The sequence below is a fragment of the Gadus morhua genome, chromosome 9 (genome assembly GCF_902167405.1).
Source record: "Gadus morhua chromosome 9, gadMor3.0, whole genome shotgun sequence".
NCBI classification, from domain to species: domain Eukaryota; kingdom Metazoa; phylum Chordata; class Actinopteri; order Gadiformes; family Gadidae; genus Gadus; species Gadus morhua.
In genome coordinates this window covers 2,246,128-2,261,228 of record NC_044056.1, presented here as the reverse complement: position 1 = coordinate 2,261,228, position 15,101 = coordinate 2,246,128, and the positions used below count along the sequence as shown (strand labels likewise).

Genomic DNA, 15,101 nt, shown 5'->3' with positions numbered 1-15,101 from the left:
GGTAAAAATTATATAGAAAGTGTGTAGTGCGTACAATAGCATACATTTTTCTTAGACAAATGGTGATGCATCACAAAAGAATGATTGCTTTATTACGGGTTAAATTGTCCCTAAACATAATTCAGTAGATTGAAATAGTAAATAACTCAACTTTGGTTTTCCATTGCTCAACGGATCTTCCAAAACATAACTAGCACATTATCCAACATTGTACAACAACACACAAATAGGCCTTAAAACAGGACAGTTTAGAAGATAAGCAATGGCTGACGCTTACAGCCGGACCGCCTCATGGAAAACCCTGTTCTTTAGGAGCTGAAAATAGAAGTTTGGGATCCTCCTGGGGGTTTCATTCCTGCAGCATTCGCACGAATGGATACAGTAGATAAGATATGCAGCAGGAAGTGACATTACGTCATTATTCTCTTACGTATGTATGTACAGTACAGAGCAAAGGGGACTAACATAATGCGGAAAGGACCCCTTGGTCCCAAATACAGTAGGCTTGACATACGTAGACTCTGTATGGCTGCATTGCTTCAGTACCTGAGTTGTGTTTTAAGACCAACCATAAAGACAAGGGCGGTGTCAAAATATTGTAACTACATTTCCAATAAATCAACCAAAAGTGACCTGGGCTTTCTCTTCCACTCACAAGCATTTTAACATTTAGACGCTTAACCTTTGATGCCATGTTGTTTCATTTAGTCAGCGTCCTCCCTCTTCCTCACAATATCTTAATCGGCGTGGAAAATAAGGCACCTATTATATACACATTAGTCTATTTCTATGGGTTCGCTATCCTTGTGAGGGGGAGAAAAAGTCACATATTTTTGAGTGCACACAAATTTAGCCCAGCTATAATCCTTCAAGGTATAGTAGAGTAGTTAATATTTTCATAAATGATCTCTTTCAACACTTTCATTACAAAATATTGACACGTCATATATAAAAAAGGTTGTACAGTAGCAGAAATGCATCCAGTGCAAGCTCAGCAAATAACATTAAAATACACAAATACGTTATCATTTTCAAGGGAGATTACGTTTCCTACTAAAAATGATAAAAGTGTGCCACCTATTGGTTGTAGGAGGGTAGAAAGTGCAAAAAAGAGTGAATGTGACTTTCTATAGCAAGCCAACGTTCCTGGTTATTATCATTGTGGTAATATCAGTAATATTCACATTCAAGGTCTAAATCTAAGCTATAAAAAATGAAAATAAAACAAACAAACCGATACATCTTCCACAAACTATTACTAGACGAAACATAAAGATAAAAAATATATAAAAAGCATAAAAGACCTATCCGAAATAAAAAGATAACCATATTATATCATCATAATAAAATCAACATGTACAGTGTTTTCATCGACAACAGACAAATTACATTAAAAAAATTATAAAAAAAAGCTGCATATAAAAATAAATTAAAATGTCTATCTTAGAAGAGTGCAGAAGAGTGAGAACCGCTTCCAAGATCTATGCATTGTGGTATTTATTTGGTAAAAATTTCCTTGGTTCTATATTTTCATAAAGGCACATAGCATCAGTGTTCTGGTAGATCAGATCCACGTTTGTTCCAGTTCTGGATCTGATGATGTCCAACGCACACTGGTTCAAGAATACATACTGATCCTGTGGCATCAATGAACACTGAATCAGTCAACAATAACGTTTCTATTAAAGGAGACATTGAGTAAAATGTGTCTTGGTTTGCAGCGACCTACCTCTGTTTGAACCATTAGCGTTCTGTGCATTCGCAAGTCATGGATGGTGCCGTACACATCAACGATACTCTCCCTCTCAATCTGGAAGATCAGCCTGTCGATGGCGATGAAGGTGCCCGTGCGACCAACACCGGCACTGGGAGAAGAGACAGAAAGTCAAAGTGACAGTCTTGAGGATACTTTTGGGTAACGCATTCCTGGCATTTATAGTTGTCATTTTGCCATAGCGATGCGGTTGATTGAGCAGAGCGTTGTTCCATACGCTCTGCTCACGGAGCTTCCCAATGTCAGAGTGGTGCGACACACGACAAATCGCCGCGGGAACCCTGCTATTAATTAGGATTACCGCACTTTTGTGTATAATAATAATAATAATAATTGATTGAATTTATATAGCGCTTTTCTAGACACTCAAAGACGCTTTACCTCACTAACCACCACCAGTGTGTAGCACCCACTGGGGTGACGCACGGCAGCCAATCTGCGCCAGAACGCTCACCACACCACACTCACCAGCTTGAGGTGGAGAGTGAGGGAATTAATGAGTCAGCCAATTATACAGGAGGAAGATTAGGGGGCCAGATTGAATGAGCCTGGTTGGGCCAGGACACCGGGGAAACCCCTACTCTTTGCGTTAAGTGCCCTGGGATCTTTTATGACCTCAGTGAGTCAGGACCTCGGTTTTACGTCTCCTCCGAAGGACGGCGCCTTCCACAGCACAGTGTCCCCGTCACGACACAGGGGCATTGTCACATTCCGCAGCACAGTGTCCCCGTCACTGCACTGGGGCGTCGGGATTGATGAGTGAAGGGGCCAGAGGGAAGAGTGCCACATATTGGCCACCACCCGACACCACTTACAGCACCTGGTATTCCCAGGCGGTCTCCCATCCAAGTACTAACCAGGCCCGACCCAGCTCAGATGAGATCGGACGTGACCATGGTGGCAAGGCTGTATGTGTTTGTGTGACATTACCTGCAGTGCACGACAGTGGGGGAGTTTGCAGAGTACTGGTCCATGTGCTCTCTGACCAGGTGTCTGAAGTTGATGAGCAGTTCAGTGCTCTCTGGAACGCCGTGATCCGGCCAGGCCGTGAAGTGGAAGTGCCGCACAGAGCGAGTCTCAGCCGTTTTAACCTGCCAGGGTAACACAACCACACACACACACACACACACACACACACACACACACACACACACACACACACACACACACACACACACACACACACACACACACAAAGACAAATACAGATGCATGCAGAGACACATGCAGAGTCAGAAACACATATATACAGAGACAGCCTAGATACATACAAACGTATACAGTTATTGTTTTCATGAATTTAGTCACAACACGGATCAGATTAGCAAGTACGTTGTTAGAGCGAATTATGATGAGGAATTAGTATTCCCCACCCGTTGAGATAGGTTTCATCTTACATTTTTTATGTCAAATTCCCTGATAGTCCAGTCTTCAAGCGTAATTTCCGATGTCATTGTCACAGTGTTGTTCCCAAAGTGCTTGGAGTCCTCAGGCCAGTATTTCTCACATTTCACCTATGAGGAGAATCAGCAGAAAGGACCATTATTACACGTGTGTGTGTGTGTGTGTGTGTGTGTGTGTGTGTGTGTGTGTGTGTGTGTGTGTGTGTGTGTGTGTGTGTGTGTGTGTGTGTGTGTGTGTGTGTGTGTGTGTGTGTGTGTGTTGTGTGTGTGAGTGTATCTGTGTATGTATGTATGTTTGTATGTATATGTGTGTGTGTGTGTGTACTGACCCGTCCCTGCTAGTTACATTGTGCGTGTGTGTGTATGTGCGTGCGTGCGCGCGTCCGTGCACTGACCCGTCCCTGCTCGTTACAGCGCGTCAGCATGACCAGCGTCTGGATGTTCTTCTCCCAGACCATCCTCCAGAACTCGTTGACGGTGCCGGGCAGTGGACCCTGCGCTCCGATGTACTCCTTCTTGGAGTTGTAACCCTGTTTGTGGTTTTCCAAATAAACATGGCTTAAAAACGCATCATCATATTTCACCCTCTGTTTGTTACAAGGTGACCAGAAGACGAACTACAAGTGTACAGCTACTCTTTAACATGCCTTATGTTTTCAGCAGCAGTCTTAACATTACGAGTGGCCGTGTGATGATGTAGAGAGTTAAAAGAAAAGAAGTAGGCATGGAGATGGTTTAGAAGAGAGTGAGTACGCACCGGCATGTAGCTAGCATTGATGTAGTCGTCAAACTGAGTCCCCTGAATAGAGAGTTTCACCCTAGACGAGTCATCTAAGAGGAATGAATGAATTGATAGAAATGAGAATCAGAAATAGATCTGTCGTATAAAGGTCGTTCTTTCAAGTGTTTATATTAGGTATATTACTCTGTCATTCTGCAAAATGTTCATTGTTTCCAAAACAGTTATGATGATTGTTATATCGAGATGATCATTATTTGGAGTCTCGTTTATGTCCGAGGGTAAATTAACAAAGTATGATGAGGTATTAGAAGACGTGAGGTGGCGAGCACAGTTTGACTTGACGAAATATTACTTCTGGCCCAGAAGTCGGGTCCAGACTTCAAGTTAGTTTTGGCAGCAGAGCATCGGGTTCAACCTACAGGGCAGTACGTTGTTGTAGCGGTTCTTGGTCTTGTTTTCCAGTGCCAAAGCACTATTCCTCGACTGGGCGGTGCCTACAGGCTTCAGGTCCTTGGAGTCAGACAGAAACATACACACATGTATACTCACAAGTGCCAACGCTGTGGTTTCATATATGATATGCACATATGTTCTATTTATGCTTGTTTAGCAGGGTAAACGAAGCCTAGGCCTTAAGTGTGCTTGGTTCATGCTTGTAGGTAAAATGCTAAATGCGTTGCCATGACGGCAGTAGTTCGCAGCCACAATAAGATTGTATTTTTTTTAGAGCTGTCAGTTAAACGCGTTATTAACGGCGTTAACACAAACCAAATTGAACGGCGTTAAAATTTTTATCTCACGCAAATAACGCAATTATTTTGGCTCAAAACAAAGAAGCAGTAGCCTGAATGCTATGTTCAAATGACATTTGTTCAAAGCAGTCGTTTAATTGCACTATAGGCTCTTTTTTTGCATCATCCTGTTTTGATCAGTATATGCCAATGTTGTTATCAATAAAAAATCATTTGCACAAGGCAAGCCAATGCACTTCACCATGTTGATAAGAGAATTAAAATGAGAAGAATTATGGGACAAAAAAATCGTGAGTTAACTATGAAATTAATGCGATTAATCACGATTAAATATTTTAATCGCTTGACAGCTCTAGTTTTTTTTACATAAATAACATTCAGTTATTTAAAGCCTGGTGACTTACATCAAACTCCTCGGCGAAGCCACAGTTAGAGTCTGCCTTCTGCTTTCTGTAATAGGCCTCGTAGTCCACCACGTGCACAGAGATGTTTCTGTTCAGGACCAGAGATCAGACAACACCCTTAATTTCACTGCTCCTGCGCTCATAGCCCATGTAGAGGACTTCACTCATTCAAATACAAATGGCTCTCCTGATTGTGTTTTTGGCATATGTAGGAGGAATGGTTGGTACTCACACTTTCTGCCTACTGTTGGGGAAGAAGAAAGGGCCATGAATGATTGATATTGAAATACATACGATTATAGTTGGATAAAGGAAGATAAAAGAGGAAAACCTCACCTAATTGAATTGATCTGGATGTCCGAACATTCTTTCCTATTCATTCTATTAAAAGCAGAGCAGTCAAAGATTAGAATTGTTTGGTCTCGGGGTCTCGTTCATATAATCGATTCTCTAAGGGAATAGTGAGCATACTTCTTCCAATAGATGATGAAGCCAATGATGATGATGAAGAGGACACAAAAGACTCCCAGGGAGGCCCCAATCGCCGTGCCGATGACGACTTTAGAGATGAAGGAGACCAAAGGACAAAGGGTTTCACACGGTTTCACTGCGTTTCTGGCTCAGTACATGGGATGGATAAAGGCTGCGCTGGCTGGGATAAGACAAACCTGGGTCCAGAGGTGTTTGAATAGATCCAGGATAGAAGGTAGTTATTGTGACAAGAGAGTACTTGGAATCCACAAAATTACCGTCGGTCGACTCATTCAGCTGGGTAAATAACACGATAGCGTACCTGCGGTAAAACCAGAATCATTAACTTATTCATCAGGCTCAGCTCGGTAAGGTGAAATGTAAAAAAGGTTTATATTTATTCTTGAGATAGAGATATATGTTGTACAAGCTATTATACCAAGAATTTCCCCCTAAGAAGGGATGAATAAAGGATAACAAAACAAAAAACTAATTATAACTAGGATACCTAAACTCCTAGTTAATATATCCATACCGATATTTGTGATTGGCTCTCAGTGCACCATTGGTATATCCTCTCCAAGCTTCACCGGTCCCAATTTCCACAGGCAGATTTCGGCTGATTTCTCTTTTAAATCTTGAGCGATCTCCACTCTCAACTTTTTTCACTGTCGCCAGGTATGTGGTTGCTTTGCCTGCACTCCAGTTTTCATAGGTTTGGTTCAAGAACTGTTTGAGTTCAGATGAATCCATGTCTAAAGAGGAGTAGTCAAATAAAATACACCTTATGAATATACACTTTAATATAGCAATTGTGCTTGGCACTTGTTTCTATGAACATATTTACTGTGTCGATAGCGATATATCATTGTTTGTCTATTTTTTTCTGCCAAATATACTTATTGTATAAATATATATATATATATATATATATATATATATATATATATATATATATATATTTATTATATATATATATATATATATATATATAGTGTCTGCTAAATGCCCTCAATGTGAATGTTATGCCATTGGATCTCAAACGTTTTATTTTCCGGTCTGGAGAAATAAAGTGGGCCTTTCCACTTTATTTAGCTAGTTTCCACTAGCTTCTTTTGGCCGTGCCCCTTGTTTCTGCCCCTATGTGGTTCCTATGTGTCCACCCCCTAACCATAGCAATCTGAATGCGCCGCACAACCAGTTTACCCGGAAGACGTAATGGCATTTACGACTTTGTAGTTAACATTGAACTACACATCTGATCTACTAAGACCAACAATTACATCATCTATCGGTGTAACGTCTGACATTAAAGTTCAGTGCACTAGCCTGTGCATACCATAGACAATATAAGATGATAAGTCAAAACCCACCGTTGAGGCTGTCGGTCAGGAGCACCCCGTAATATCTTATTGGGCCGTTGGTGGAGTCTAGCATCTGGGGCTCAATGTTTACGGTAAACCTGTCATGGGCATTCACAGTCGCTTGCACTAATGATGCATAGTTCGAGGGGATGAAAGGGTCTTGAAAAAAAAGAGAAAATATTACATACCATTGATTAACAAGCCAAGATTAAATATTTGTGCACCTATCATTCAACTCAATAAATAGTTTAAAAGAGGCTCTTGGTAAGTAGCTGCAATTTGTATCAGATGTTGTGGCATCTGGAGATATTAGTGAGTGAAATGCTCTGTAAAAAATAAGCTCTCTCCCGCTCCAAATAGTAATGCCAATAAAACATATAACTAAAGGTGCAGATCCTACCTGTGATGCCAGTGGTGCAGCTTCGAGATTCGAGTTCGCTGGGGCTTCCACAGCTCTGCGTCTGCATGGTCACCTGGTATTCTGTGTAGTGCGTCAAGTTGCTGATCGTGTATTCACAGTCAGGGCTGCAACTTTCAGGGTTCGTTGTGATGGTAATTGGCTTATTGTCGTTTTGCCGATGGCCTATTCTAAAGTCAGAGCTACTGCCGTTTGGTCGGCTCCAAACCAAGACGATTTTTGCAATTTTTTCATTCGGACTTGAACATTTGAGGTTTTGCACGGAGCTGGCCTCTACAACACCAGAACAGAGATGGAGATGAATGAGTACTTGTGTGTCGTTTCCTGTGGATCCTAAAGAGGAAAGCTCAGCGCGACACAAGCAACTCTAAGGACGGCATCATTAACACTGAATATTATGCTAAATTTACCGTAAAACCATGACTCACCCACTTAGTTTATTTGGTGTATTATCATTTACTTACCCACTATTTAATATATGCATAAACTGACAGACAGTATTCAATTACCCTGTTTTTTGAGTATGAAACAATCATTATCTTTTTGAAAAGGGCAAAAGAGGCTGAATGGGTGAAATATTGCTTGGTTTGAGTGTTCTGACTGTGACTGACATTAACTGCATATTGTATAAATAAGTTTAGGTTTCAGAATAATGAAATGATAAGTATCACTTATGCTTGAAACAAACACAAAATACAGACTTTAATCGACATACTTGTGCATTTGGAAAGATCCACGGCATCAGATCGAGTGCCATCCGAAGTCACTGTGGTCACACTGTAATTGTAGGGGCTGCCAGGATCCAGCTGATACACGTCTAGTTTCTCCTGCTGTGTTTCTTTTTCCATTGGTTCACCAGACCATGCTACCAAGTAGCTATAGCTTGCTTTGTAACCGACAGGCCTGGCCCATGTAAGCTGGGTTGCCTCTTCTTCTGTGCTGGCGTTGAGGGATTGGACTTTCTCTGGTTCTAATCAATTCAGAAAAAAACAGCCATATCACTTGCCAATTTTGAGTGTGCTTGATATCATGTCATTGCGTGCATGGATTGAAATCCTTACTTGTGGTACTGGAGATCGAAATACTGCAGCTTTGAAGGCGCAATGGCCCCTCTGTAGCTACGGAAAAGTTGTAGGGTGTTCCGGAGTTCAAGTGTGAAAATGTATAATTGGGGCTATTGGTGAAATTCGATTTGGCTTGGTTGGATTGGACATAAGTCACCACATAGAGCCAAGAGTCTGCTTTGAACTGGGCGTGCTGCCATCGGATCACAATGGAGCTGGTGCTTTTTGTCAAGGATTCAATCTTTTCTGGTGGGTTCGGAACTGGATAAAAAAATAAGTTGCATCGAAGCTGATTTAAAGTAATCATGACATTGAATAAATGAAGACACAAACAACACATGCATGCATCTGCAAAGCCATCAAGTATTCTCACTTACAAGTGGCATTGGTGAACACCCTGGAGGTGGTGTTGAACGGGCCACTGCTGGTAATCACCATGGCCGAATACTCTCTCCCGGGACAGAGGTTGTCAAACAGGTAGGATAGGGGATCTGAGGGGGACAGCCTCCTACTTTCGGTTTGGTCACTGCTGTTCAGGTAGACATAATAGTTCTCCACATTCCCTGCAGGAGCTGCCCACGACACCAGGATGGTGTCGTTGAGGCCCTGGTTGAGGACACGGTTGGACACGGTGGGGAGGACCTGCTCTGGTTCTGTGTGAGGCGGAGGCAGCACAGAGAGAGATCACACCCAGATTGGGTAAAACTGGATAAAAACGTTCAGTCATATGCCATTTATAAGCCTCAAGGTAGTTAACTAATCACTAACAACACATTCCTTTATAAGCCTTAATTAATGATGAACTTATCATTAACAAAGAATAATACACATTTGGAGGTGATTATTAGGTGCACCTTTAAGGGGATCAGGTGTGATGTTGATTAGCAAATGCAAGCCATGTCAAAACCGAACCTCTGGGATATCCCTAGTGGGAGTGTCTGCCCAAATGTTGGAGGGATCAGCATAACCACTTGTCCAGTGGACAGGCTGGTAGGCGAATGTATCCAATAGTACTTATTGATCATCTACAAATCCATATTGCCGTTTTGTTAATGAGGAGTAAAGGCTAACAAAATAGGGTCCCATCTCATTTGGTAAACAGCCACGTTAGGCATGAGACGTATCATGGGACATAAACTAGCCCTCCTGGCTAACTTTGACACATTTACTGAAATGTTGTTATGTGTTTCCATCCCTGTCAAACAAACCAATATGAATATATAATAAACAATATAATATCACAACATAACGATATAATAAACCCAAATAAAATTTGGTTTCCTTGAAAATGTGTCTGCAATATGTATATATTTTCGTAAAAAAAAGAACCGAATGGGAATAGGTACAGTTGGCGATGGAAAAAGGGGCGGGACGGCACCTACTGGTGTATTGATGAGTGCACCTGGCTTCCCCTTCGATGCCTGCCTCAGAGATGGTCAGAACGCAAAACCGGCATTGGGTTCCTGGCGAAAGCTCTGCATTCTCTGCCTGTTCGTCTACAACCGTAACATTACGGGAGGCGCAGCCACTCGCTTCGATCCTGTATTTGTAGGTGTCCCGATACTGCCGTGGCTTCCCCCAGCTCAGGCCAATGGCGGTTGTGTTCTGGGTGTTAGCATTTATGGCGCCCACAGCATGGGGCTCTGCAGACACAAGGACACAATGTTTGAAGGTGCGCTAATGACGTCCCATTTGAATTCCCCATCTATCCTTTTTTACATAAACGTGACATATTATCAGTGTACACAAATGTCCTGAAAATTACATATGACACAGAAAAAAAAAAAAAGCTTTGCATTACGAACTATACAGTATCGATTTAGACATGGAGGAACATACGTGTATAGCAGGGCGTTGTTCCGGGGTAAAGAGTCTGGGTACCGTCCCCTGTTTGCGTGGTAACAGTGCAAGTATAGTTGCCCCCGGAAACAAGACCGGAGATATTGTGCGGGCTTTCGGAAGCTTTGTCATCAGAAGAGTTGGAGACGTGCACCAAGTAGAAGTAGCCAGATTGGTTTTCGTGCTGAGACCACGTCAAGACCAAAGAACTGGGAGCAATTCCAGTCTGTGTTAAATTACTTACAGGATACGGTCCTGCAAACATTTAAAAATGTTAAAGAATGTAAAGTATATATAGCCTGATTATATCATATGATTTGTTTGGATGACAATGGATGGTGTTCCTTAAAGGGGACTTATTATACCACCAGGTGTGAGGGTGATTAGCCTTACAAGCCGTTTCGAAAATCTGCCAAATATGACATCACTAGTGGGCGTGTCCACCTAGATCTGTGCTGGATAGATCTATCTACCAGCCTACCCAGTGGACTGAAGTAAACATTGCTCATCTATCCAGCACAGATCTAGGTGGACACACCCACTAGTGATGTCATATTAGGCAGATTTTCGAAACGGCTTGTAAGGCTAATCACACTCACACCTGGTGGTATAATAAGTCCCCTTTAATAGTCAACATAAGTTAAAGAAATATTGTTACACGTGTGCACGATACATTTATTTATCTGCTCTGAATAATACATACGCATGCAATATTGCGCGTGATTGGAGCTCCATATTGATGGAGTTGTCTTTCATTCATCTGTATCATTTGATTAAAAGTTAAAGTAATGATCAATTGTAGGCCTACTCTTTAAATCTCACTCTCTGACTCTGCAACGACTTGTTTGCAGGTTCACTTACTGGTAGAATTTGATGTCGACACCATTTCGCTCTGTAAGCCTAGTGGGCCAACTGTAACCACAGTGATGTTATACAGTGTCCCTGACTTGAGGTCCTCCAGAAGAAACCAGCTGTTTTCCGTGGACTTGGTTCGGTTCAGATAGGACACCGAGAAGTTGTATTGACCAGGCTTCTCGTCTGTAGGTGAAGACCAACTCACGTTGATGGAGTCAGTAGTCTGGGACTCTACTGTCAAAGGACCAGGAGGGTTTGGAACTGTACAAAACGAGATATAAAGAAGAAAACAAAAATATAATCCATGTTTTCAGAAATGCGTTGCGGGACAACCTCCGAACGGAACCTCACACGAGGGGGTTCATTGAAAATAAATCCAGGTATGACAAAATGCGAAGGGAAAACAAATTAATCATGTTGATTGTACGTTTACTCGAATACACCTATTTAGACTCCCAGTTTATTGACTTAAGAGTTCACAGGATTACAATAGGAAGCTAAAAGGGAACACATAATAGATACACACGTATAAAGTCAGTTCAGACATGAAACCTTAAGCATATGAAAATATTGCCCAAACTTTAGGTCCTTCAATTGTGGTAGCAGAACTGAGACTTAATAGCTAATATCAAATATGGAAAAAATGAACTCACAAGTTGCATTGTCAGTGGCAGAGCACTCAGAGCCCGGTCCGCTTATTGCGCATACACGGATATGGTACAGTGTCCCTGGATTCAGCTTCTCAAACAAGACTTGAAGCGTTGTGTTGCTTAGATGGGACTGGAGTTGGTCCATTTGGCCATCTCCGGTCAGCTGCACAGAGTAATAATCCACCTGGCCACTTGCAGCTTTCCAGGTTACGGACATATTTGTAGTAGTTCCCACGGCTACAATATAAGACACTGTACCCGGATCTGTTATAATGAAGTAAGAACAATAAATATAGCAAATTAAGAGGGTGAATGTAAGCAAAATAACAAACAACTGTATCAACATAAATATATATGTAGTTACATGAGCAGACAAAGCATGGCTGTGTAGACCATCATATTATTATCATAAAAACGCAGATAACAAAAAAATGAAAATACAAAAACATGTAAAAACGTTCTAGAATGATGGTAAACAAGACAATAATAATCACACCTGCTACCTCCAAAACAAACACCATGACAATTGTTCCAGGAGAGCAAGTTGATGCACACACTATGCAGATGGCATGAAACTTGTTCAATAAGAGGTTGGAGAAGAGGCTCATCTGTCTAATGGCATTTGGTAAGGTCTATGCAGATGCCCATAGTTGGTTGGCCATTAGCTAAATATCTTGCAAGAGACCTAATGTGGTGCATTATCCACATAATAAAGAAAAAGCAAGCTTCAGGGACATACTTGTGTGACTAAAGGTGGTTGCTGTATGGATGCGACTTTTTGTACAACCATTAACACCTGAATGGTGTAGTTTACTCCAGGAGTAAGACTAGTGACTGTGTAGTTCTCGGGGAAGATTGTTCGTTGGAGATCAAAATCCCCATCTCTGAGGACAGTGACTTGATAGGAGTAGTCTGACTTATGGTCATCCTGCCTGAGCCAGGTCAAACGGACAGCAGTTGTGTTCACATAAGTAAACGTAAGGTTGGTTACTGCTTTAGGTATTGAAACAGGGTTCGACTTAGATCAGGAGGTAAAGCGGGTTGACGTGTAACCGGGAAGTTGCTAGTTTGATCACAAGTCGCTTTGGATAACGATCCTGAACCAACCTCACATTTTTTTGTCTTAAGGTAAATGGTTTTCACCTGTGTCAGTGATTATGTCCTCCTGTGTTCAATGCATTACACTCTTTTAGTTCCTGCCCCTCTTTCTATTTATTTTTATTTTTCTGTCTGCATGATTCCATGTGATAAAGCTTTGTTTTGCACCTATCCCGAGTCTGATCTCTGCATTCGGTTCACCTCCATGTGCGAGCAATCGAAAATGACAGAATCTGGGACATCCTTTACATGATAAAGATAAAGGAAGCTTCAGAGGCATACTTGTGTAAAAGGTGATGCTCTCCTCCGTGGATTTGACTCCTTGTACATCCGTCGCCACCTGAGAGGTGTAGATTACTCCAGGAGTCAGACCGGTGACGGTGTAGCTCTCGGTGGTGGTGTTCAATTGTTGTATTTTGTTGTCTTTTTCAAGAACAGTGACCCGATAGGAATAGTCGGGTTTATGGTCATCCTGCCTGCGCCAGGTCAAACGGACAGCAGTGGTGTTCACATCAGCAGCAGTAAGGTTGGTGACTGCTTTAGGCACTGCAAAGGAATCCATCAAACTAGATCAGAGCTACATTGGATTTAAAATGATTTGTTTCACATTGTTTACTAAATTACATTTAGTTGAATGCAAAAAAGGTCAAACGGTGAATACAGTGGTAGGAATCCATGCTAAAATTGACTAAAAAGAGGAATAAGAATTCCTCTTTTGGAAATTGATCTTAATGCCTTACTTAAACAAATTAGGAAAAATCCAACCAATTTTCAGTTCTTTATGGTTCTTTCCAGCCTAATAGCTGTTAGTTAGCCTAATGATTGAAAATCAAATGAAAATCAAAACAAGGAATAGGCTAACTGAAAATAGCAATGCCAATCTCTAGGTATGGTGAAGGGTATGTGGTGATGTGGGGCTATTTTAATTCTAAAGGCCTAGGTGACTTCATCAGGATGCATAGTATCCTGGATCAATGAAATAACTGGCTTTTAAATAAATAATCTGCCTGCCTTTATGGGAATTTAGCATAGGGTGTCTATACTTATGCACTCTGTATTTTAATGGAGAACATCTATTTATTAACAATGCATTATTCATTCACAAAGAAAATTGGTGTCCTTATAGGTTGGACTCTACCTAATTTGTTTAATTAAGGCATTAAGATCAATTTCCAAAAGATGATTTTTTATTCCTTTTTTCAGTGAGCTTTAGGACTGGGTGCCTGAACTTTTGCCTACCGCTGTATGACTGAAGCTATGCTAGGAAGGTGAGGGGATGCAGATTTAGGGTTTCCTCAGCAGATAGCATTCAGAAATACTCACTTGTGTAACCGAGTTTGTGTTCCACAGCAGATTCACGCCCTGGCACCACCACTGTGACATTGAAGCAATACCCAGTTCCTGGTTGTAGACCAGTTACAATTGACGTATTTATGTTTAACTGTGGTGGTTCAACTAGGGTTGCTCCTGACATTGTGTAGTTTGTAGTTTGAATCTTGTATCCATAATACGGTTGTTGGTCATCCGGATTTTGCCAGATCAAATTGACAGCAGTGGTGTTCACAATAGCAACGGTTAGGTCGGTGACTGCCCCAGGCACTGGAAGAGAAACCATGAAATAAGATTAGAGCTACATTTGCTAAAACATTTTTTTTTTGTTTATTCAAATACATTAAGATGAATGCAAAAATAAGGGACAGCACCGGGATGCAAGCGGTAGATGTCAATTGGAGAGCAGCAGAAGGAGTTTGCTAGTCAGACCAAGCTGAATCGTAGATTGAGTTTGGTCTGGGGAAGCTGCCTTCATTTACTTCAGCACAAAAGGCGTGATCAACGAGCCTAGTTCAACTGAAATGTATTGCTCTTCTGCAGCACCCTTCTGCAGGGCGAACTTAAATCGCCGGTAGAATGTGCGGAGCTACCCAGTCTAGGAGATGGCTGAACCTGCCCCACGCACACTACAGCCCCCCCCCCCCCCCCCACCGAGATAAACGACTTCCAGCCTGTCCTTGCCAATCCTCACCACTTCCATTGGACTTCCCTCAATCGGCCTCGCTGTGCCCAGACATCGAGCACGCTCGTAGTCTGGGTTGGGGTCAAGGGGTCCCTAGCTGCCACTGCATTTTTTGTGGACCCAGGACGAACAGGCACCAAAGAAGATTGTTTTGCTGCCTGTTCCTTAAAACAGACAGCACACGGGTGCGTCCAAGACTGCTTCAGCAGGTTCATTTTCGCTCCTGAAACCATGATCTTAGTTTTTCCCATGT

The 15,101-nt window shown here is 41.9% G+C and overlaps 1 protein-coding gene across 8 annotated transcripts in view; it reads right to left on the bottom strand.

Annotated features, from left to right (window-relative positions):
- Positions 1 to 60: 60 nt before the first annotated feature.
- The window catches only part of LOC115551472 (receptor-type tyrosine-protein phosphatase eta), a 34,714-nt gene continuing 19,673 nt past the window's right edge, over positions 61 to 15,101 (bottom strand). For 6 of the 8 annotated variants that reach the window (XM_030367240.1, XM_030367243.1, XM_030367245.1 and 3 more), the window contains 24 exons: positions 14,158 to 14,433; positions 13,117 to 13,380; positions 11,740 to 12,000; positions 11,093 to 11,347; positions 10,232 to 10,486; positions 9,775 to 10,035; positions 8,770 to 9,045; positions 8,390 to 8,653; positions 8,044 to 8,298; positions 7,311 to 7,601; positions 6,920 to 7,069; positions 6,082 to 6,301; positions 5,744 to 5,868; positions 5,547 to 5,634; positions 5,412 to 5,456; positions 5,308 to 5,319; positions 5,076 to 5,163; positions 4,339 to 4,429; positions 3,935 to 4,008; positions 3,573 to 3,707; positions 3,172 to 3,288; positions 2,705 to 2,865; positions 1,730 to 1,865; positions 61 to 1,637 (listed from right to left, as the gene is read on the bottom strand). In XM_030367240.1, coding sequence (XP_030223100.1) covers positions 1,482 to 1,637; positions 1,730 to 1,865; positions 2,705 to 2,865; positions 3,172 to 3,288; positions 3,573 to 3,707; positions 3,935 to 4,008; positions 4,339 to 4,429; positions 5,076 to 5,163; positions 5,308 to 5,319; positions 5,412 to 5,456; positions 5,547 to 5,634; positions 5,744 to 5,868; positions 6,082 to 6,301; positions 6,920 to 7,069; positions 7,311 to 7,601; positions 8,044 to 8,298; positions 8,390 to 8,653; positions 8,770 to 9,045; positions 9,775 to 10,035; positions 10,232 to 10,486; positions 11,093 to 11,347; positions 11,740 to 12,000; positions 13,117 to 13,380; positions 14,158 to 14,433 — 4,256 coding nt within the window. In that variant the 3' untranslated portion in view covers positions 61 to 1,481. The remainder of the gene's footprint in view (positions 1,638 to 1,729; positions 1,866 to 2,704; positions 2,866 to 3,171; positions 3,289 to 3,572; positions 3,708 to 3,934; positions 4,009 to 4,338; positions 4,430 to 5,075; positions 5,164 to 5,307; positions 5,320 to 5,411; positions 5,457 to 5,546; positions 5,635 to 5,743; positions 5,869 to 6,081; positions 6,302 to 6,919; positions 7,070 to 7,310; positions 7,602 to 8,043; positions 8,299 to 8,389; positions 8,654 to 8,769; positions 9,046 to 9,774; positions 10,036 to 10,231; positions 10,487 to 11,092; positions 11,348 to 11,739; positions 12,001 to 13,116; positions 13,381 to 14,157; positions 14,434 to 15,101) is intronic. The other 2 variants (XM_030367241.1, XM_030367242.1) reach the window with 2 other exon arrangements.